At 38.1% G+C, this 23,915-nt stretch overlaps 1 protein-coding gene across 1 annotated transcript; it reads right to left on the bottom strand.

Annotated features, from left to right (window-relative positions):
- Positions 1-121: 121 nt before the first annotated feature.
- Positions 122-23,898, bottom strand: LOC309401575 (alanyl-tRNA editing protein Aarsd1-like). The gene is made up of 18 exons (XM_081970645.1): positions 22,944-23,898; positions 20,631-20,744; positions 19,825-19,891; positions 17,437-17,535; positions 16,779-16,868; positions 15,704-15,757; positions 11,704-11,826; positions 10,494-10,619; positions 9,734-9,893; positions 9,562-9,619; positions 4,603-4,759; positions 4,415-4,531; positions 4,149-4,279; positions 3,669-3,735; positions 3,074-3,165; positions 2,515-2,569; positions 715-809; positions 122-552 (listed from the first exon to the last, which is right to left on the bottom strand). Exons 1-18 carry the CDS (start codon positions 22,949-22,951, stop codon positions 417-419), a joined length of 1,749 nt encoding a protein of 582 aa, XP_081826771.1. The 5' UTR covers positions 22,952-23,898; the 3' UTR covers positions 122-416.
- Between the last annotated feature and the right edge of the window lie 17 nt (positions 23,899-23,915).

Genomic DNA, 23,915 nt, shown 5'->3' on the forward strand with positions numbered 1-23,915 from the left:
GGAAAGACAACATGCACTATTAGAAACAAATATATCAGCAAACATCTGTAGTGTTTAATTTGTGATACTGAAGCATCACAAATTTTATGGAACACGTATGGAACATCTCTGAAAAATGCAATTCTTCTCTATACCAAAAAACTGATTTATGGTGAGGTTTCTTTCTACAGACATATAACAAAGTTTCCACATATGCTTGTTTTACATACCACACCTCTCTTACATATGTTATCTCTTTCGTATCTAGTAATATCCCTTTTTGTAGTATTAGACCACTGATAATTATTTTCTGCTGATACTGGCATGCTAAAAAAACATAGAAAGAGAAATTATTGTATTATTAAATAGTTCCTGAGGAACAATTATGGCTCAATCTTTTGCTTCTTCCCTAATTGCACTATTGTCCTGATGGCCAGTCATTGTTCCGAGTTCTGTTTGTTGGCGAATGCCTGAAGAAGGGCCTCCACTTCTGATCGTTGGCTCATCTTTGTAGCTTTGCCCTGATAGCGCCCGTGTTTCCCTGCTCCTTTTCCTTCCAGTAGTTCAGCAACTCTTGTGGGAAGAACAACAAAGAGGCGAATCAATTTGTTCAGTTAGATTGGATTTCTCTTATTCATCAGTTGGGCAACTGACAAAGCAACAGAACAGAGCTCCATTCTCAATGGCTGCCAAATTAATAGCTTGACTGTACTTCAACTGTTTTGACTAACTCACCTGGGACCCAGTTTCTCCACTGCTTCTGAAGGTCCTGTCAGCAAAAAAAGCCCAGCTCCTTTTTCATCTCCCACAGATAAGAAAAGAAGAGTTTCCTGTTGAAATGATAGTGTTTAAGATGTAATGCTGCAAATTCTTTACAATATACTATTCAGCCATTGCTCAAGGGTGCCACTGTATAGGAATATTTAAATCAGGATTTAAATTTCTGGTAGTTAAGTCAAATTCATTAGCAGGCTCCCTGCAAGATTTATATTTCACTGGTTCAATTCCTAACAGCCATTTCTAGGAAATAGTTTCTTCAGGGAAACTATGCTTTGCAATTTTGCAACTTTATTTTGTTAAGGTAAGATTTATATGATTTGATTCCCATTTTTTTAAAAAAACCTGTGGATCAGTGAAGGACTAGTTTCTATTTCCAGGTCATATACTTTTTTAAAAATCAAAGTACTGGAGCACTAGTTGGTAAGTAAAGTCTGTTCATACTTACAGAAGGACCAAGTGCAACTTTAGTATTTGAATCAAGCTTAGGACACACAAAGAACTGATAAGTTCTTTGACAAATGATCAACAAGCTAACAGTTTCTCACCCTCTTGAATGTTAACTATTAAGTCTGAACAGTTAGTGAGATGCTTTCATCGTCTCTTTTGCTTCCACATCTTTATTTGATAGAATCACATGGATAAGAATACCAGAGAATACTTAATTGGGATATTTCTATATAATGATTTAAATCTGATCATTATTCCATCTTAAACTTTAAACTATAATTTCTACAATTAATTATCTCAGTTTTGCATTGATTTGAAACCATGTTCTAAAGCCCATAGCAAAGATGTCAAATGCCTATTTATAATAAGAAAGATGATATATACAGCAGATAGTCCTTAATTATGCGTCCTCAACTTATGACCAGACTTGAGACCATTCCCATCATAAATCACTGAAGTCATAAATGTGACTGGACCCAATTTTATGATCAACCAATTTTACTGCAATTATTAAACAAATCACATGATGGTAAGCTAATCCAGCTTCCCCAATTGAAAATTCTTATTTGAAACCATTAAAAAAAAAGTCACAAAACAGTTATGTGAAAACACTGCAACTGGTCGTAAATGCGTATTGGTTGCCAAGCATCCAAATTGTTATCATGTGGCTGTGGAGGTTGGGGTAGTGATGCAATAGTCGTAAGTGCAAGAACAGGTCATAAATCACTTTTCCTGACTTCATTGTTTCTTTCAACCTTTGTTAAATAATGGTTGTTAAATCAAGAACTACTGTAACTAGGATTGTCATCTCCATCACTAAGGGACATTGTCACAAAGTGTGATCATGCATAGGCTTGTAATAGCAGTTGCAACAGTTACAGTTATGTTTGATAGATGAATCCCATGCTGTTACAGTGTCACACAGTTACATGATTTCAATTTATAGCCATCTGCCATCTTTCCCATTGATTTTGTTTGTTAGAAGCCAGCTGTGAAGGTTGCAAATGGAGAGCACAGGACTGCAGGATGCTGCAACCCTCACCATTGTGAGCTGGTTGCAAAATGCCCGAATTGCTATTACCTGACAATGGGAACATTGCAACAGCTACACATTATCAGGAACAGTTACAAATCTTCTTGTTCGGTGCTGTTATATTTCAAAGGATCATTGAACAAATGGTTGTTAATAAGGTCTATCTGTATCAGAAACAGGAACCTCCTTTAAATTTAAAATATGAAATCTTCAACAAATAAATATTTGTTGAAGATTTCCTATTTTAAAAATTAGAGAAACAAGAAAAGACTCACCCCAGAGCCAATTTCATTTGCAACTATATTCATGAATTCAGAGTCACCATCTTTCCTGTAGAGAGGAGAAAGATATTCCATAATCCCCTAAGAAGAATAGAAAAATTCTTTCCTATTTTTAAAATGTTATAAGAAATAAGTCCAAACTTCCACTCTTATACCCCTCTCTGTAACAGGTCTATCAGACATACAAAGAGTGTCTGGGTTGGTTTGATATTTTAATTTGTAACAACTTCAGCTTTTTGGAGATTTAAAATATTGTATAACACACTTTTGCTTGATAGAGCTTCAAATGATTTATTATTAAAATAAAAATAGAGTTCTCAAGACACTAAAATGTTCTTGTTGATAAAATTAAATATAATTTCATGTTTGTGGGTGTATGGGAGATGAGGGTGACTTCAATTATCTTAAATTTCCCCTTATCTAAGACATTTGTTGGTTCTACCATACTGATATTGTCAGACTGGTGTTGACTCTTAGCAGACATATACATAGATTTTCTCATGCTGGTCTGCCAAAGTAGCTAAGCTAAAACATGAGGAGTCTTTTCCCTCACCTGTGTAAGACAAATACTGGCTGTTGAGCTGTGGTGTTTTTGAAGTTCTGCGCTGTAAGAACAGCTAAATCTCTTAGCAAATTCATATTATTCTGAAAAAAGAAGTACACCATGGATACACTTAGCAAAGATTAACTGACTGAGGAAATGACTGAGCAGGGAAATTCCTAGCAAGGTAAAGAAGGACAAGGATGCAATAAATGTTACTGAACTTCTCCATGATCAAGCTGTAGTCTACCCATCTGGATTCTAAATCACATGTAGTTTTGTTCTGGGAGAACAGATCTTGGATAGTCCTGAAAGGCAAGTAGGTATCATCTGCCTGCAACTGGTTCTCAATCTGATCCTTCTAGAGGCTGGACTACATCCTTCCAGATGAGCCAGAACCATCCTGAAAATTGTAGTCATAGTCACTATCATTCCTAACCAACTCACTACCTCAAACCTGGTTTGCCATTACTAAACATGCTTTTCTGTAAACTGCTTACCAATGTCTTATTTTAACATAAAGTTGACAATATATCTTGCTGTGGTTACTGTGAAGCCTGGCTGGAAACTTTCCATGACAGATGAAAATGAAGTGACATAAACCTACCTTCTGAAGAAGCTTCAGAGAGCTCTGCAGCCTTTTCACAGCTTCTACATGTTCTTCGGGACCATTTCTAAAATACAAAGGCAACCACGGGATTCAGGAAAGACTGTATAGTATCTTACTGAGAGTAAGCCTTGAGGAGAAGCATGAGTGGAGCAACTTGTATTAATAGGGGATGCAGAATTGATTGTAATAGGAATTGCTAAATGATTTGGGAACAATTTTTTTTCAGCCTAGGAACAATTGTTCAGAGGCTTACATTACTTAACATGAATATTAAATATATTTAAATAAAGTATTTGTTCCTCTTCAGTAAATAATTAAACCGTGTGTCATTGATTGTGGATTTTAGAAAAATCTTAAAGTTCAGCTGCTTTTCCTTCTACTGCTTAAGTGGAATTCTCAGGCCGGTAAGTCTGAAATATTTTCTGTGACTGTGTATAGAGAGGCCCATTTGTGATATACAGAAAATGGAATACTTGCTTAAGCAGTGATGTCATGGCCTTTTCAGTGGCATGGCTTCGATCCAGACTTTTCAGCACCCGATTACCAGCCAGAAAAATTAAGTTGGTTTTGTTCTTTTTCCCCTTTTCTGTACCCAAGAGCTTAATGACCTTTCGAACAAACAAACATTGAGTCAGATTAAAAGATTTCTACAAGCACAAAGAGGATGTGTTTATTCTGTAGGACAGCCTGACAAGCACATCTGAAGAAATTCAATGTATAAAACCTTGCATGTGGGGCCTCACCTGCAGGTCACTGAGATTGGAGACATGTGTTCCACAACACATATTAGCATCAATACCTTCAATGCTTATTATCCGGACTGGCCCAGTATGATCATCTGGCAAGCCACGGCTCCTTACCTGTAATACAGTATCTGGTTAGAAAAGAATACAAAGTTGTTTCTTTTTCCGCTACTGCAGCCCAAACTTACCATCTCAACTTCAGGATCGCCTGCAGCAAACTCTCGAACCATCACAGGGACTCGAGCTCGAATTTTTTCATTCACACTCTGCTCAAGGGCTGCCACCTGATCTACTGTCATTGACGAGGTGTCTAGCTCAATAGTGCTTCGCTGTCGGCCCAGCTCCCTACAATGGGCAGAGAAAGGCAATATAATATATCCCCCTCATTTGTTAGGGAGAAAACATAGGTCCACAAAGAGTCTTCTTGGCCATTCCATGATCTTCCTTTGATTAAGAATTAGGGTGGAATGAAATGGAGGCAGCAATATTATGCATCCTTATCTGAGAATTACATAGCTTATTAATCCTTGTGCAAGTATGAACTGTGGTGAAATCAGTCTTTAATGTCATTCACTAGTTCTATATCATTAATTCATTCCTTCACTCACGGAATTTCTAGGCTCTCCAATTCCAGAACAATTCTCTGAAGCTTCTCAATAAAAAAAAGATAAAAAATAATATCAAATTGACTGAATAGTAGCTTGAAGGGAACAAAACATTTGTGGATGATTTTAAAAGGTCCAAAGATACATTGACCCAAGGCCCAGGAAAACAGCTAGTTTTTTAAGACTCATGGACAGAGGGGATTGTACAAATACCAGTATCTGTAGGCTGCCACATGCTATTCCAGAAGACAGGGGCAACAATAGAGAAAGTTGGTTTCTTGAGTACTGCTTGATGACTCTTTGATGACACTGCTTGATTGACATGACCCAAAACAGCATATTTGAACATTTGGAGCTCCAAGAATTCACTGACGCTGTACTCTCATAAATTAGAACATGCACAGACAATGTAACGGTGAATAAGCGCATCAGAGTTTACAGTAATTATAAACCCTGGATGTCAGCAGAGAGTCCAAAACTCCACCTTCAAGGCAGGAAACGAAGACAAATACAACGAGGCCAGGGAAAACTTGAGAACAGACATTAAGTCAGCTAAATAGAAATACAAACAAAAGGTAGAGAAGCATCTGGAAGATAATAACTTAAGACAAGTGTGGCAGGGGCTACAACACCCAACCAACATAAGAGCAATATGAAAAAAATAGCCAATGCTAATGCTCTGCTGGTGGAGGAGCTAAATAGCTTCTTCGCCCACTTTGAGGTCAAAAAACCGGTCTCTGTGGATCTAGCCCAAAGGCCCTCTAACCTCCAGCCACTCACCCTGGATGAACATCAAGTGAGAGCTTTGCTGAAGACTGTAAATCCCAACAAAGCTGCAGGTCCAGACGGGGTGTTGGGGAAAGTGGTAAAAAACTGTGCTGACCAATTAACAGGGGTCCTGACAAGGATTTTTAACATCTTCCATGCAACAGGCTAGAGTCCCATCATGCTTGAAAGCAGCCACAATTATCCCAGTTCTGAAGAAAGCAGCCATAAACAGCCTGAATGACTATAGACCCATTGCACTGATGTCTATAGTGATGAAGTGCTTTGAGAGACTGGTCCTACAACACCTCAGGTCCTGTCTTCCACCAAATTTCAATCAACACTGCTCTACATATTGCACTGAGCCACCGTGAGAAATCTGGGAATTATGTCAGAATGCTTTTTATAGATTATAGTTCAGTCATTAACACCATCTTACCAGGCATTCTCATTGAAAAGTTGACTGACCTGAATTTCCCTCCTCTCACTTGTGACTGGATCAAAGACTTCCTGACAGATCATCCACAAACAGTAAGGGTTGGATCCTTTACATCTTCCATGCTGAAGCTCAGCACAGGCTCCCCTCAGGGCTGTGCACTCAGTCCCTACCTGTACTTGCTGTTTACACATGACTGCATATCCTCTGATCCATACAACATCATAATAAAGTTTGCAGACGACCCAATGGTGCTGGGTCTCATAACTGGAGGGGACGAATCAGCATACAGGGAAGAAGCCCAGAAGGTATCCGCATGGTGCTCGAAAAATAACTTACACCTAAATACTAGTAAGACAAAGGAGATGGTGCTAGATTTCCGGAAGCAGAGAGGACCTGCCCCACTATATAACGAGAGGAGCTGTGTGGAGAGGGTTTCCTCTTTTAAATTCTTGGGAGTGCTTATTAGTCAAGATCTCACCTGGAAAAACAAAATGTCCCTGGCGATTGGCAAGGCCCAACAGAGACTTGATTTCCCTAGAGTTCTGCGAAAAAATCAGGTGGAACAACGGCTGATGATCTCTTTCTATCGGTCCACAATAGAACGTGTTCTCACATACTGCATTACAGTATGATACACTGGTTTAACTGCCGCAGACAGGAAGGCTCTACGGAGAGTGATCAATTTGGCACAAATAACCATTGGTTGCCCTCTAACACCACTGGATGACATCGCCAGATCTCGCTGCTTTAGCAGAGTAAAGAAGATACTCAGAGATGATTCACACCCTGGTCAGTGTCTCTTCGCACTTCTACCATCGGGCAGAAGACATCAAAGCACAGCCAGCCGAACAAATAGGTTTAAAAATAGTTTCTATTCTTCGGCTGTCAGTCTCTTAAACACAACCAAAATGCAAATAATTATTCTGCAGGCCACCAACATTTTCTCATGGACCATCAGTGGTCTGCGGACCACCGATTGGTGCCCGCTGCTCTACACCATACAGGGCTTTAAATGTAAAAACAACACCTTGAATTGAATATGGAACCTTACTGGTTATCAGTGTATCTTAAGAGATACAATTGTTACAAGGGCATAGCAACATTTGCCTAGCACTGGAATATTTGCCACTTCTGCATAGACTTCAAAGGCAGTCCCAAATACAGCACATTGCAAAATCCACTTGCAAGACTACCAAGGCAAGTATAATTATAGGGAGGGCCTCCTGATTCTTGAACAAGTACAATTGCACAAGACAAATCTCCAAAAAGCCCTTCCTGACCAGAGATGCCGTTTGCTATTTCAGCAGGACCTGTGATTCCAAGAAAACTCCCAGATTATGCTCCAGTCTCAATGGGGCACTGCAATCACATTTAGAACTAGAGGTAAGAGATCTTGTGAACTGGGTAGTCCAAGAACCCACAGTCACTTCATCTTGCTAGGGTTAAACCCCCATCCAGATTCCCATAGCCTCCAGGCATCAGAACAAGACTTCGACAGCATTGCTTGGATGGCTGGAGTCAAGATGTGAAAAACCATCATTATTAACCTCTCTATATATATGGCCACCAAGGATGACAGTGTCAAACCCTATAGCATCCTGAACATCAGGAGCTTCAGACTTGACCTCTCCCATTAATATTGCGTGGACTTGGTCATGGGGAAATTAGAAGAACCACCGTAAGACATGCATCTTTTAAACCATATAATCACCTAGGGAAACAAGGATTTAATAAACAGTTCAGCAGGTTAATAGTCCTGAAGATTGTGTCCACTTCCTTTTGAGTAACTACATTAAATTCTTCCCAACTAACAGAGCAAAATCACACCTCTGTCACTGCAAATTAGAGCCCAAATCTATGCAACTTTATCTGCAAAGAGCAGATAGAGCAGTCAAAACAGAAGATTTGGGGCCTTGCTTTTTTCCAAGCAAAGAATAGGTCATGCAAAAAAGGACCTCTGGATCCTTAGCCTTATTCACTATAATAGATAAAATTATATTTTTCCTCTATTACTACCACAATGTAATCCCTAATATGAGGTCTTACATATGTTTGGTTGGGTCACTCTTCATCTCTCAATAAAGGTGATCTAGGAATCTCTGCTGGTGATTTACTTCCTGGCAAAAAGCAAGGAACCTCTAGGGGTAAGTTACAGAAACAGACCACATAAAGACAATCCAGTCTAAGCCCTTGTTCCCTTGCCACTTCAAGTAGAGACTAAAGCCTCAAACAATTCAACATCTCCTCTGGGAGACTTATTTGGATCCATCAGGTTCCTGAGGCAGACAGTTTCAGTGATTCTATTACCAATCTGGCAATAGACTCAAGCAGCTCAGGCAGCATAACAGAAAGGCCAACGTAGCAGCAAACTCAGTTTGCGCCTCAGAATCCAACATCACTCAAAAGGATTTGCATCTGTTTACATGCAATGCAGAGCTCTGAAAGCCATCAAGACTTCCCAAATAATAACTGCCTTCCTAACCCCAACTGATGGATAGAAGTTGCTACCAAACACAAACCCAAGTGAATACACTTCTGACAGAAGAACCTTTCCCCCCTACCACCACTTGGGTCCCCCAAGTCTCAGTTATACAGATATGCATATATGTACACAAGACATCAGAGGTGGTATTCAGCCGGTTCTTACTGGTTTGGGCGAATCGGTAGTGGTGGCTGCTGGAGGCTCAGCTGACCCACCCTGATGTAATGCGCGACCTTCTGTGCATGCGAGTGCGCTCACATTTGAGAAGCGATAGTGAATCCCACTACTGCAAGACATGTATTTGTCTTGGAAGCAGACAAACTGCTCTACTATTATTTCTTAACAATAATCATATCCCCTATAATACTGAAGATAATATTCTGTCATCAAAATTAATAGCAGTGATATATCTATATCTTCTATTCATTGTTCTATTCCCATTTTTACATCGTCTAGATTGGTGAGTATCACCAGATTCATGCCTTTTCAGACTTTCCAATTTGATTATGGTGCACAGATACCATAATCTTTTTTTTTAACTAATTCTGATTTAAGATGAAAGCAAAATATTTGCTTACATTCTTTAGCTTCAGAATGTGCTCTGTCAGTCATTTCATCAAAGAAAGGTAATTGTCCTAAAATAAAATACTGACAACTGTGGATATTTATTTTGTAATAAACCATATGGTTATATTTTCTTTTTACAAGGCATTTTGTCAAGAACGATCCTACAGGCTTTAAGTCTGTCAGCATTACCTGAAAGAGTTACATTTCTATAGATTTTGCAACTTACCTCTGCTCTAGTTTTAGAATCCACAAGGAAGAAAGAGAAGGAGCAAAGTTGAATCCTGCTTACCATGATGTTGTCTTGTATCCAAACATCAAATCTGCAAGTGCTGTGATGAGATGTTGTCCTGAAACAGATAATTATGCATCAGGTATTGAAATATCTGTTTCTATTGGGCTTCTTTAAGTATTCTGTATTATATCACCCAAACTGATGGATATCACATGCATCAATTCTTCACCTGAATGCTGCTGCATATGGTCAAATCGCCGGTCCCAGTCCAGCGTCAGTTGTACCTTAGTTCCTGGCTCAAGTGGTGTCTGGATAAAGTGTAAAGCATCTGGACCTTGTCGGGTGATTCTGAGAACAGGGATATCATTAATAAATCCCCGGTCATCAGGCTGGAATGAAGAAATTTAAAGTTACAATCCCAGCTTCTAAGGAAAAAAAAAAACATTCTCAACAAAATGTATAAAACAGACAAACTTAATTCACAAAAACTTTATTTGTGGGAAAGCTCTGGGAAAAAAATAACTAATAAATGCTATCCTTTCCGTAGCTATTCCAAAATGTTAAAAAGTTATTAATACAAGAGCAACAATGAATGACTGCACAAATAAAGGCATTGCTCAACCATTTTTATATTATTAATTAGTTCAAGTAAAAGTTTCAATTATTATGAATCTCATACCAAACGTTTTTAGGAAGAAGTACAATTACCCCAGAATTTTCAAACTACCATTAAATAACACAACTTATGCAATCCAAGCCTATCTTTTATGCTAAAACTGTTTTCAATGGAACTTATTGTTGAATTACCTCGTTAAATATACAAACAACATATTTAAAAGTAAAATGAAAATCATGTATTCCTAACAAGTATATTAACCATTTAAACTTTTGGTTTTAAAAACATAAATTTAGACTTAATATCAAGCAACATATTAATAAATATACAATAATTTTAAAATTTAAAATAGTTTGAGAAAAATTATCAGTACCTGCCCACCACCTTCTGGGAAAAGAATAGTGTCTTCCAGGATGACATGGAAACCTTGCAAAATGTTCTTTTTACTAATTTCTGTAGATAATTTTGCTGGGCAGCAGGAGAGCACCTGGGTGGTAAACTTAACAGGAAAAGGAAGGGATCTTTAGTTTTGGTGGAGGCAACTAACACATAGAAAGTTGAGATTAAAGAGGTGAATCATGTGCAAGCCAAGACAAAACAATGATAAAAATTATATGTTTTTAACAATAGCCTTCTTCTCTGTAAATTTCTGGGGAGAACTGCATGCATTTTGTTACAATTATTACATTCAGAAAATGATGCAACTTTTATCCCAAACTTCTATTTTAATATTTCTGTACGTTTTAATTTCTGTAGCATGTATACCAACTTCATAACCCACGGTAGATCCATCTTATTATACATATTTCTTTAAATGTCCAATTTCACTTCCAGTTGCCTTCTAAAATGCTTCACAGATTAGAAACCTCTTAAAATGAGACCAAATACTATATATGTGGCCTCTTGAGGCACTTTCCTATAATTACAGTGAGTCATAACTGCTCATAGACAAGTTATTCTTGGGCAAAGGGCAGTTAAGACTCACTCTTCCCTTTTGCTTTCCTGGGCTTTCCTTTCCTACTGACATACAATGTATAAGCAACTGATTTTTATATCAGCATACTGTATTATGCAAGTAATTGAATATATTCTGCATTATATTATATTGTCCTATTATAGTATAGCCTTTATTGTCATTGCACATCATGTATACAAACATTAGTTGCTCTAGAGTAAGCTATAATAAGGAATGGCAACAACTGCTTGAGGAAGAAACCATGCCTACAATAATTATCTGCTATATATAGAACATTACTCTATATTCCTAAAACAAAAATATGAAAAAAGAACAATGGGCTGTCCTGAGCTCAATAACCCCTGTAGATTTCTGTGAAACAGAAAAATCTAATGGTAGAAACCCTGCAACTGCTCATCTCAATTTGTGCTAGCAAAAGGGGTGCGATCGTAGGCGTAAGTAGTCTTTCCAATTCTGAATAAAGCCGCTTATCTCCAGTTTTGGAGATTGGAAAGATTGCGTCAAGAATTCTTTTCCAGCGCAAACGGATGAAGAGCAAAACTGCAAACATTTATCCACCCCGAATAGCGGCAATGACCATCGCCCACTCGGCCGTCTCCTTCCGCACCTGCTGAAGCCAGCTGTCCCGCTGGCACATAAACGCCATGCAGCCACTGAAGTCAGCCAACCAGGGGACACGAGCTACCGGCGCCTTTTTTGCTCTCGCTCTCGCTCGCTCTCTCTCTCTCTCTCTCTCTCTCTCTCTCTCTCTCTCTCTCTTTCACTCACTCAGACAACGGACATGCGCGAGTGGCGGCCTAAGGTAAGCAGCGAGGGACATAATTAGTAACGTTTTTCAAAGTTTACTATGGAGGGAGGGAGGGAGGGGTCAACGTTGGCCAATGAGCTGTTTGTGTATTCGTGACCTAAGTATTAAATTTAAAGACCGAGAAGCCGGGATGGGATCGGGGTGGCAGGTCGAGCTCAGTGAAAAATGTTCACGGGGCTATTTCCTCTCCTTGCGGGGAAAACTGTGGAATGAAAGATATTTGCTGCTACTAAACAAACTAACAGTCTAAAGGGACCGTCTATTCACCCCCACCCTGCTGAAGCAGGAGATCCTATACCATTTCAGACAAAGGGCTGTATAGTCTCTTTTTAAAACTTCCAGTCATGAAGCGCGCGCAACTTCTGAAGCCAAGATGGTTGATTGTTCTCACTGTCAGGAACTTTCTTAATTTTAGGTTGCTTCTCTTTTTGGTTAGTTTCCAACCATTGCTTCTTGTTTTGCCTTCTGGTGTTTTGGAAAATAATTTGACCACCTCTCCCTTATGGCAGCCCCTCAAATATTGGGATACTGCTATCATATCACCCCAAGTTCTTCTTTTCACTAGACTAGACATACCCAATTCTTGCAACTGTTCTTCATACGTTTTAGCCTCCAATCCACAATCATCTTTGTTACTCTCCCTGCACTCTTTCTTAACATCATTTTTATATTGTGATGACCAAAATTGAATCCAAGTGTGGTCTTACCTAGGCCTTATAAAGGGATATTAACACTTCACATAATCTTAATTCTATTCCTCTGTTTATGCAACCTAGGACTACACTGGCTTTTTGATGGCTGCAGCACACAACTGGCTCAATTTAAATGAGTTTTCACTAGGAATCCAAGATCCTGCTTGCAGTTACAGCTATTGAACCGGGTTCTACCTATTCTATACCTATAACACTGGTGAAATTCAAAAAAATTTACGACCGATTCTGTGGGTGTCGGTTGGTGGGTGTGGCAGGGGAAGGATACTGCAAAATCTCCATTCTCACCCCACTCCAGGGGAAGGATACTGCAAAATCCCTATTCCGTTCCCACTCCTGGGGGAAGGATATTGCAAAATCTCCATTCCCACCCCACTCTAGAGCCATCCAGAGGTGGTATTTGCTGATTCTCTGAACTACTCAAAATTTCCACTACCGGTTCTCCAAAACCTATCACAACCTGCTGGATTTTACCCCCGACCTATACCTTTGTTTTTTCTTGGCTAGTTGTAAAACCTTGCTTTTCTCACCATTGAATTATAGGACCCAACATGCAACTCTGTCAAGATTATTCTGGATCTTGGATGGATCTTCTGGGGTGTTGGCTATTCCTGCCAGCTTGGTGTTGGCTGCAAATTTCTATTCCCTCATCTAAATCTTTTACGAAGATGCTTAAGAGTCCTGGGCCTAAAACAGAACTTTTGGGTAGCTCCATGTGGATGTAGTTCCATTAAGAATTACACGTTGAGTGTGGTTTGTCAGACAATTACGAATCCATCTAGTAGTGATGTTGTCTATCCCACATTTTCCTAGATTACCAAGAGGTAAATTGTGGTCTACTTTGTCAAATGCCTTAGTGCTTCCTATGTTGACTTCTCCATTATGTCCATTATTGTTTTTTAGTTATAGCAGTGGTGGGTTGCAACGGTACGCCCCGGTACGGGTGTATTGGAGCCTGCCCGGAGCACCGGATACGGTTCTGGTACGGTGCCCCAGAGGGCCCACTCGCCAGCCTGAGCTCATTACCTGTCCTTTAAGCCTTTGGCGCTTCCGCGCACGCTACCTACGGTGCCTGTGCAATGCTCCGCCGAGCAGCTGGAGCATCGCAGAGGCTTGTGGAGGCGTCGCAGGCAGGTACGATGCATGCATTCACCGTGTGCGCAATGTCAGGCCCATTCCAACCATACTGGTTGGAACGGGATCCGGAACCCACCACTGACATAGATATTTTGGTTGCACACTCCGAGTGGCTTGCAACATCAAATATACATAATTTAAACTCATTAATGTAAAGTGTTACAGCCTAGACAAAAACAACCCATGATTTATTGCTTGCTCTTTCATTCTTGTGAAAACATAAAAGATCTCGCTTCACAAACTTCCAACCTTGGGATTAAACAGTACTTTTAGATTGGGAAAACCCCTTGTTGAGGATGTTATGAGAGACTGATTTCAAATAGCATGTAAAAAGATATTGCTAAAAGAACAACTCACAATTGACTACACTTATATAGCAGGGTAATATAATGTATAGACCTGGGGCTGGGGAAATCAGAATGACTACTAAATGACAGCAAAGAATAGTGTTTTATCAATATATTTGTTGTCTCAAATGATCTGGATTTTTTACAGCCCAGATCTATTAGACTAATAGTTTATGGTTACTATAGCATTCAGCTTAATATTGTAATCAGGAGAGATAGGTGGCCTATAAATTGAATACATTTGTATAGACCAGTGTTTATCAGTATCCAGTATTAAGATGTGTTGAGTTCTACTCAAAGAATGGTGGCTGGGGAATTCTGGAAGTAGTCCATCCTAAAATTGCTGAAGTTGAAAAACCGTTGTATAGAACCATACGTGTCAAACTCGATCGCATCACGTGATATATATTGTGACGTATCGTGACATTTTTTGCCTTTGCAGAGCTGGAGTGGGTATGGCCTGCACTTGATGCATCCAGCCCACAGGCCACCAGTTTGACACCTGTGGCATAGAGAAAGAATTAAAGGCATGGGGAAACCATAGTTGAGGATTGGATCGCCATTTTAGTTCCCATTTTTAAGGTGAGAGAGTTATCCTTGCTGGCCTCCATATTTGTAGGCCAGATCTGATAATCCTAGCATAAGAATTCTGTTATAAAAATCGCAAAAGCTTTACGATTGTCACCAAGAAGCATGCTAAAGGAAAGATAAATATGCTCTCCAATTAAGCTAACACAAATTATAACTGCTACACCCATATAATTTTTTGCTAGGAAAATGGTTCACTAAAATGTTGTTGTTGTTCACTAAAATACTGTTGTTGTTGTTGTTGTTGTTGTTCAGTTTATTCAACAGCTGAGTATTTTCATATGGTTGCCAATCATGACTGAACTTCAAAAATCAAGTAAGGATGGCCACGCAGTGAAATAGAAGGGACAACACACAGGTATAAATGTCTCCTTGAAAGTAAAATCAGTTAAAACTGAAGCTTGTTTTTGCTTATTGAATGATCATTTTCTTTCGCAATTTTTTTTGAAGAGTTTCTTTGTAATTATTCAGATTACAAAGACTGCTACACTTAAAAGGGAATGGGTTACAGCAACCCTGCTAGGTATGGGCCAAAGAATTGTTTATTAAAGTTATCCAGAAAAATTACACTGCAATAATTTAACACTCATTGAAAATAAATACATTTGAAACACTTTGTCAGACCACATCTGCTTCCATGTTCTAGGCCTTAGCCAGTATGTGGCCTAGTCCCATGTCACTGCTGACTATAGCAGTAGTAAATTAAGGTAGCAGTCCAGTCAGAGAGATGTGCCCTTTCAGCTGTCATCCTAAAATTATTAAGCGCATACAGAGAAACATTAGTATTTTCATTGAGAGAGGAACATAACCCAAATTTATGAAATGAAATACTTTTAAAATGTATATATCAACTTCTGCAAGTTCTGGCACAGTGGTTTGAAATATTAGTGAAGTACAAGCCATATTCCATCCCAGCTCTCCAGCCATGTTAATTGATAAATCTGACAGACTGATGGTATGGAGTCAAGCAAGCAGAACTTCAGAAATAGTTAAAGATGCTTTTTCCTACATACTTACATCAAGATCATCCATGGCTGGGGGTGAATCTTTCTTAGTAACTTTTTGCATCAGCTGTAGGAGAATAAGGCGATTAAAGCAAAAAGAAAGATGGAGTATATTCCTACCCAAAGAGTATAACTAAATAATTAACAGTTATTTGCATGAAAAAATTAGTAAAATATCTACTATTATTCATGTTAGCCAATGAGTAACAGTATTGAATCCAGCTAACTAGATTTATGTTATTGTATTATGCTCTGTAAAAATAGGGCAGGTTAGCATGTAGGCAACCATTTTTGAAATCTCAGAAGTAGGGAAAGGTCAATATTCTTTTCTCTCTTATTAGAGCTTTTTTTTTTACCTTTTACCTTAATGTGAGCATAAATTTACAATATTCAATACTTCATGTATAAATGGTGGATACATAATACAAGAATTTGTGGCATATATAATAATAGCAGCACAATCCTGCTGTCAATTGTGAACTGAATCAGACTGACGCCATTTTCACTCTTCTCAGTTGCCACACTGGGTGGGGGTGGGGGTGGGGGTGGGGAGAGGAGGTTGTAACGCATTACCAGATGCAACACCGATCTTTTTCGTGGAAACCAAGGTCATCCCTGCAGGTGTCGGCTGAAGAAAGGGGAGTGCCCAAGGAGCCTGCCAAGTAACTTAATTGGACAATGTGACCAGTGGCACTGGGGAGGGGGTCATTTACTATTTTAATTATACTGAAACCCCAGGGAGTATTTAGAGTTGGCTTTGCATTTAAATGTGCCAACATGATGTACCCAATAAATAAGTACTTTAAGGAAGATTGGAGTTGGAGTTCTGATTTTCTTGGCCTTCTTAGTCGGAACCTTGACACCTGCTTTGGTAAATGGTGTTTTTCTTGCTATTACTGGTGACACTGTCAAATGGAACCATTGCATTCTGTATAAAGGTAAAAGCCTCATCATCCCTACTGTCACTATTAGTTAGCACTATAATTGGGATACAGAATAGCAACTTTCTGCTTTCTCAGACTTCAGTTTTGCTGATTCATTGAGAGGTAAGTTTCAGAATTCTGCCTTGATCTGATAATTGTGCTCACCTCTGCATATTGTTCCACCATGGCTGCTTCCACCTCTTCATCTCCTTCCCAGTCTCTCCAATTATCAAAGTCCACGGAAAGCCATGCTGGCTGCAAATAAGATGAACAATTGCTTACAGCATATTCCATCTTTGCTCTTATTATGTTACTAAAATTAGCATTTAAAAACCAAATGATAAATAAAGCAATGGCATTCTAATTTTGTCATCTTTTCAACCAAACAGGAAATGAACTGGTATTAAATAAGAATATATTTTGCCAAATCAGCTACTTTCAACTGGTATAAAATCTCCACTAAGTCGTATTAACTGCTCTCTTTGAATAAAAATCAAAAAGCCAAGTTTTCTATGGAAATTGTTAAGTAAGTAGGACTTGGTCTTACTGATATCCCCATTTAATACTGAGATCCGATAATATAAGTAATCCTTGTTTAGCAACTTCCCACTTTTGTGACCATTCATAGTGATGAAGAAGTAACTTTGCAACCAGTCCTCGTATTTACAACTTTTGCAGGCCTGTAAGATCATAAATAGCCTTATGGTTTGCCTTAAAGACCACTTCACTTAATAATAGTGCTGTCAAGCCCAATTGTGATTGCTAAACAAGGACTACATGTATTGGTTCCCTAATTAACCAGGGAAAATTAAAGGTGTCCTACCTTGAAATCTTCTTTGGTGAGATGTGGCCATGGCACTTTCTCCTTCCATTTGCGTGTAAAGAGTGTGATAGACCTGCCTGAACGCTTATTTTGAGAATCCTAAAAGTGATTATATAGGAGTAGAAAAAGTCTGAGTTTTACCAGTTAATTCTTTTATAAGTAACTTGTAATTGCAATTAGTCATATATATTTTAGTTAAGTTAGCCCTATAAATACTGATACAATCTACATTTGAGGGCCACATTTTTGCTCTTATTTGCTTTAGAAGGTTCTCTCCATCCATAGGGTGATATCTTTGCTTGGAAATAGAATAAACAAGAAGCCTGAGGACATACCTGAGCCTTTTTCCATATAGTTTAAACACATTTTAAAACTGTGAAAAATATTGTTTCTACATCAGACTTTTTGTCAATAATTGAGAGTCTCCTATTGAATATAAAATAGAGAAGGGAAAAGGCAGAGCAGTACAAATTTGAAAGACCAGAAAGTACTGTTTTTGGCCCATGCTTATATTTACACTTGTTATGCTTATATAATCCAGCCATCTGGTTGATTAATCTATATACTGGTCTCAAGCCTGGATAAATGGGGAGGGTTACAAAAAGCAATGGTGAACTACCCTGTAAAAAATATCATCAGAACACTTTATGGCAATAACTCAGTATGACTCATACATGAATACCAACAGCGGATTACTGCAGAAGAACATGGATGAGCTTTTAGTAGTCAGGGTCTTTATAATGTTGGAGGAAAGCCTTCGTGAAACCCAACAATTGATGGTGCACATGATGAAAGAGGTCACCTACACTCTACAAAGTTATATCAAATTGGAACATGGAATGCTAGATGCATGTCCTTTGGGAAATTCAAAATTGTAAAAAGAGAAATGATTAGTATAAACCTAGACATCCTTGACATCAGTGAGTTACTCTGGGCAGTTAGTAGTCAATTCAAATCACACCGTTTATGGTTTATTTTTCTCGAAATGATATAAGATGAAAAGTAGTTGCATTCTCCATAAGCAAACAAATTGCTAAATGTTTTTAGAATCACAGAGCATACAGTGATTGCATAATATTTATCCAAATTTGAGGCAAGCCACTCAACATCACTATACTACAAATCTATGCCCCAATTGGAGACTCAAATGATGATAAAATTCAGGTTTTCTAAAGTGAGCTTCAAAGTGCTCTCAAGAAAATACAGAAAAAGAGAATTTTTTATATTATGGGTGATTTAAATGCAAAGATAGGTCAAGGAGGAATTGCAAGTATAGTAGGCAAGTTTTGATTGATGAATGGAATGAAGCTGGCGATCGCCTAATACAAATTGCCAGGAAAATGATTTTATCTCAACTCCATGAACATGTGGTTTATTCAACACAAGTAATGTTTATACACATGGACAGCACCAAATAGACATCTACAATCAGCTAAGACTTCATTTTATGCCAACAATGCTGAAAAGGTTTGGTTGTATCTGTTAAGACACTTCCTGATTGTAATTCAGACCATCAGCTATTAGTGGCTAAACTGAACCTCAAACTGTGCAAAGTGAAAAGGTAATATCTCCCCAAAATTCAATGTGAACATCTCACCTATGTATGTCATAGAAGTTATGAATAGGTTTGAGTCGCTGAATTTAAAAGGAAAAACTCCAAATAAATAGTGATGAGAAATCTGAGGTAACATCATGGAAATTGCTTGGAAGTATGTGTCACATGAAAAACCAAGGAGAACAAACAGGCAAAGCCAAAGGTAATAAGGATGAAGTTAAAAAATTGAATACAATTTTCGAATGTAAAGCCAGGAAAAATAGGCAGTAGGAAGAGCAGTGTCAACATCTGGAAGAAGCTAATAGGAAGGAACATACTAAGATTGCTGTACTGAAAATGATGCAATTCAGATTTTCAGCATAGCAAGGAACTGTTAAAGACTGCAATGGGAATACATTAAGTGACCAGCAGAAGATCAAAACAGATAGAAAGAATATATGGAAGGACTCTATAGCAGCTTGACTTTACCATCAAAATGACAATGATAACAGCCCAATCAATGAAGAACCAAACATCTTGAAAGAAGTAGAATGTCATGGAGAAATTGCCGAACTGGAAACCCCAGATATTGGTTGAATACCTGCAGAATTACTAAAACCAGTGGCAGTTATCAACCTCACTGTTCTGTGTCAAGGGATATGGACTACATATCAATGGCCTCAGAACTGGAAAAGATCTGTTTTTATCCAAGTTGAAAAGAAAGACAATGCTAGAGACTGCTCCAAATATCGCGTCATTGTATTGATTTCTCATGCAAGCAAAATTCTGTTAAAAATAATTAAACAGAGGCTATTCTTTTATTTTAAGCTGGTCCTCTCCATTCAGCTACCTACCTTGGAATTTACTCGGGCATAAAAGTGAATCTCGTTGTATATTTCAATACCATCAGCATTCTTACAGCTGCAGAAAGATACACAATAAATACTTATTTGAAACTATCTCTTTTCACAAATGCTACTGAAGATAACTGGCTTAGTAAGCTAGCTAATACAGGTAGTCCTCAATTTACAACCCTTCATTTAGTGACCATTCAAAGTTACAACAGCATTAAAAAAGAGATTTAGATCCATTCCGCGTATTTCCAATTATCATGGCATTCCCAGGATCGATGATCAAAATTTGGCATGTATTTGGCCCCTTGGCATGTGTTAATACAATTGTAGCATTCCAGATCATGTGATCACTATTTATGACCTTTCCAGCTGGTGACAAGGAAAGTCAGTGGGGGCAGCCAGATTTGCTTAATGACCATTGATTCACTTAACAATAGGCAAAAAAGATTGCAAAATCAGGCGCAATCTTAACAATTGCATTGGGGAATTTCTGGTTCCAATTGTGATTATAAGTCAAAGTCTACCTGCATATTACTTAAACATTATTAATCCACCTTCTGAAAGTATACTTTTCATTTTTAGAGAAGAAAGCAGTTGTGTGAAGAATTAGACTAATTACTGATCACGTGTGAATGAGAATCAGAAAATTGACAAACTTATATAGTCACACAATCCAATGTATTTTTTTGTAGAAATGAATTCCACATTGTTCAATGGAAAAGAAAAGCTAGTCATTTGTATTTGCTTATTAACCCCAACATATATGGGTTTTTTTCCTTCTAAAATAGAAGACAATGTTTTCTTACCTGAATATTACCTTGTAATCATCAAGGTCCACTTTTACATCCCTGCTGTCTTCCACACAAAATTCCAGAAATACGTATCGTGGACGGTCATACCATAAGGTTTTGGCTGGTTGTCTTAAGGAAACAAAAGAAGAATGAACATTGGGGTGGTAAAAGTGTGAATTCCATCTCCAAAAAAAATATGGAACATCAAGCTATTCCATATTATGGTTGGCTGCACAGATATTTAGACTGTATCTGGCATTTTTATCCAGATAGATCCTTTCCAAAGAATGGGAGCAGGCAGATATTGTTTGATGGTACTAAAGGTATTGTCACAGGATGTAAATTGTTCCAAATGAACTGCCTTTTTCAGTTGATTGATGGTACTTTTGTCAATGCCAATAGTATTCAAATGATACTCTTGTTGTTTTGGATTTGCATCTAAGCCACCTAATATCATTGATACTATCTTTGCTTTCTTTTGCCATAGTCACTCAACTTCTATTTGCAGGTCCTCTATTTTGTTATCTTCTCCAGTTCTCATCTATTCTCCTATATCCAGGTACTGTCATGTCCACTATCTAGATTTTATTATTATTATTTCATTTTTAATATATATATATATCAAGGCAGTGAACATACTTAATACAGGTAGTTCTCAACCTATGACTACAATTGAGCTCAAAATTTATGTTGCTAAATGAGAAATTTCTTAAGTGAGTTTTGCCCCATTTTACTAGCCACATTTGTTAAATGAATCACTGCAGTTCTTAAATTAGCAACCTGATTGTTAAGTGAATCTGGCTTCCTGATTGTGCTTGGCTGCAAAAGGTGATTCCATGATCCCGGGACATTCATAAAAGTGAGTCAGTTGACAAGCATCTGAATTAGTGATGAAATTCATTTTTTTTTTACTACTGGTTCTGTGGGCGTGGCTTGGTCGGCTTGGCAGGAGAAGATACTGCAAAATCCCCATTCCCTCCCCACTCCTGGGGAAAGGATACTGCAAAATCCCCATTCCCACTCCACTCTAGGGCCAGCCAGAGATGATATTTTCTGATTCTCCGAACTACTCAAAATTTCTGCTACAGGTTGTCCAGAACCTGTCAGAACCTGCTGAATTTCACCCCGATCTGAATGTAGATCATGTGACCATAGGGTACTGCAATGGTCATAAGTGTGAAAAATGATCATGTTACTTTTTTCAGTGCAGTTGTAACTTTGAATGGTCACTAAGTGAACTGTTGTAAGTCAAGGACTATCTGCATTCCTGCCTTTTATTTTCCACACAATACCTTGAGGTGGGCAGGGTTGAGAAAGAGTGGTTGACCCAAAGTTAGCTAGGTAACTTTTATGCCTAAGGTAGACCTAGAACTCCTAGTCTCCTAGTTTCTAAGCCATCACTGTAACTACTACACCAAACTGGCAAATTATAACACAGAAAGTTTCATTTTAAATTATTATAAGGTACTGTATGTTTCATTTTTTATTCTCAGTTAGTCTTGCAAGAATTTTATTATTCATAATACACATATATGTAAATGCCATTATAAAGCTGCTTTATTTAGAACAGATCCATTTGGTAGCTATTGATCTGTGTAGCTCAATTGATGGACCATACTCACAATGGTTACTCCTGGACCAAATATTCTGTGAAAAAGGTTCTCTTTCTAGGCATAGACTGGATGAATCTCATCAAATCTTTGATTAAGGTTCAAAATGGCTTAATTCTAAAGTGGCTTTCACTCCCATGATCAACAGGACATAGATTGGCTGTTAAAAGGTTACTTTAAAAATGATTAGTATACCACCCAAATTAGTTACAGCACAAATCATTTTTAATTTACAATGGTCTATCTTCACTAGATAATTGACAGTCAAACTGAAAGTAAGTTAATCAACTAAAGTTAGCAAATTTCCTCAAACCCCCAAATAAATTACTGGAACCTAATCCACATATCAGTCCACATATAATAACAGGAATGTTAGACTGAATTGATCATTGAACAGAGAGAGCTGCTAATTATTCAGTAAAATATCAAGAGTTACTTCTGTCTGCTCAGTTTGGAAAAGGATACTAGGAGGATCACACAATGTAATATAATTGAAAAGTTCTAATCAATTAAATATTTACAGCTACAAATACCACATTTTAATACAATGAATATTAAAGATCTGAGGAAGTAGGCTTCCTGCCCAAGCAGTCAAGACTATAGAATTTTATTCTATTTTGAGGGGATCCCAGAAGTTAGATCATTGAATCAGATCAGCTGGAAGAGAAAGACAGAACAAGTCCTAACAAAGAGCTGTCACCAAACCACCAGCACTTACCTTGCCATGATGGCTGCCGTTTATTGTGTTTTCTGCCCCCCCCCCACCCCACCGGCCCCCTAGCTTTCTTGCCCTTTCAGGCAGACATCCTCTTGGGCCAGGCGGAGCTAAATTCAGAGGCTCCCCCCTCCCCACTGCCCAGCACTCAATTCCAGAAATGTCCCGATGCATTCCAGAATATATCACAGAGGCCATGTATCTATTTTAAGTAGATACTCTAGTCGCTTTGATGCTTTTAGTTCAGTTGAAACAAAAACTTTCTTGGGTATGCCAGTTTAAATAATTTTAAGGGTAGTTATTTTTCATATTTTGCCAGAAACTTTTGAGGATCGGTGTAAATTTCTTTTCAAGATAAGGCAAGTTTGCTTAAAGGGATTTCGTTCAGGATTTCTGCTCAGTAAATCAATTCATTTCATTATAGAAATAGAAACCAAGTTGCAACTTCTAACATTTTTAACTATACTTGAAGAAAGCCTCTTTGAAAAAAGAAACGTCCAAGTGAGTGTGATTGTTCTACAAGTATGTCTGAATTCTAAACCTTATATAATTGCAACATAACGTTTAACTTTCGTTCGTATGCAAATACACTCCCTCCTTCGAAATAATCAGTATTATATATTATGCAGTTAAGAAAATTCTAGTTAATCTCAGCTGAAATATGTATCCTTTTTACTAACATAGCTATGCTCTTTTCGTTTCTACACAGCGTTCAGATTTCAAACGAAGTCGCTGAAGTTTATTTTAGGCAATTGACCGGTATATATATTCCAGAATATATTATAATTGTCATATATCTATTTTAAGTAGGTACTGTAGTCGCTACAATCTTGTTTTGGTTTAGAGGAGACTCACAAATCAGCCTCTTTTTAATCAAATGTGTTGTGCGAACTCAAATATCTTGGTTAACTTATACTTCGAATCCAAAAAACTGATTTAAATAGCCCCGTCCCCTCCAGTCAATCATGGAACGTA

The sequence above is a fragment of the Natrix helvetica genome (assembly GCF_964273705.1).
Source record: "Natrix helvetica genome assembly, chromosome: Z".
Lineage (NCBI taxonomy): Eukaryota > Metazoa > Chordata > Lepidosauria > Squamata > Natricidae > Natrix > Natrix helvetica.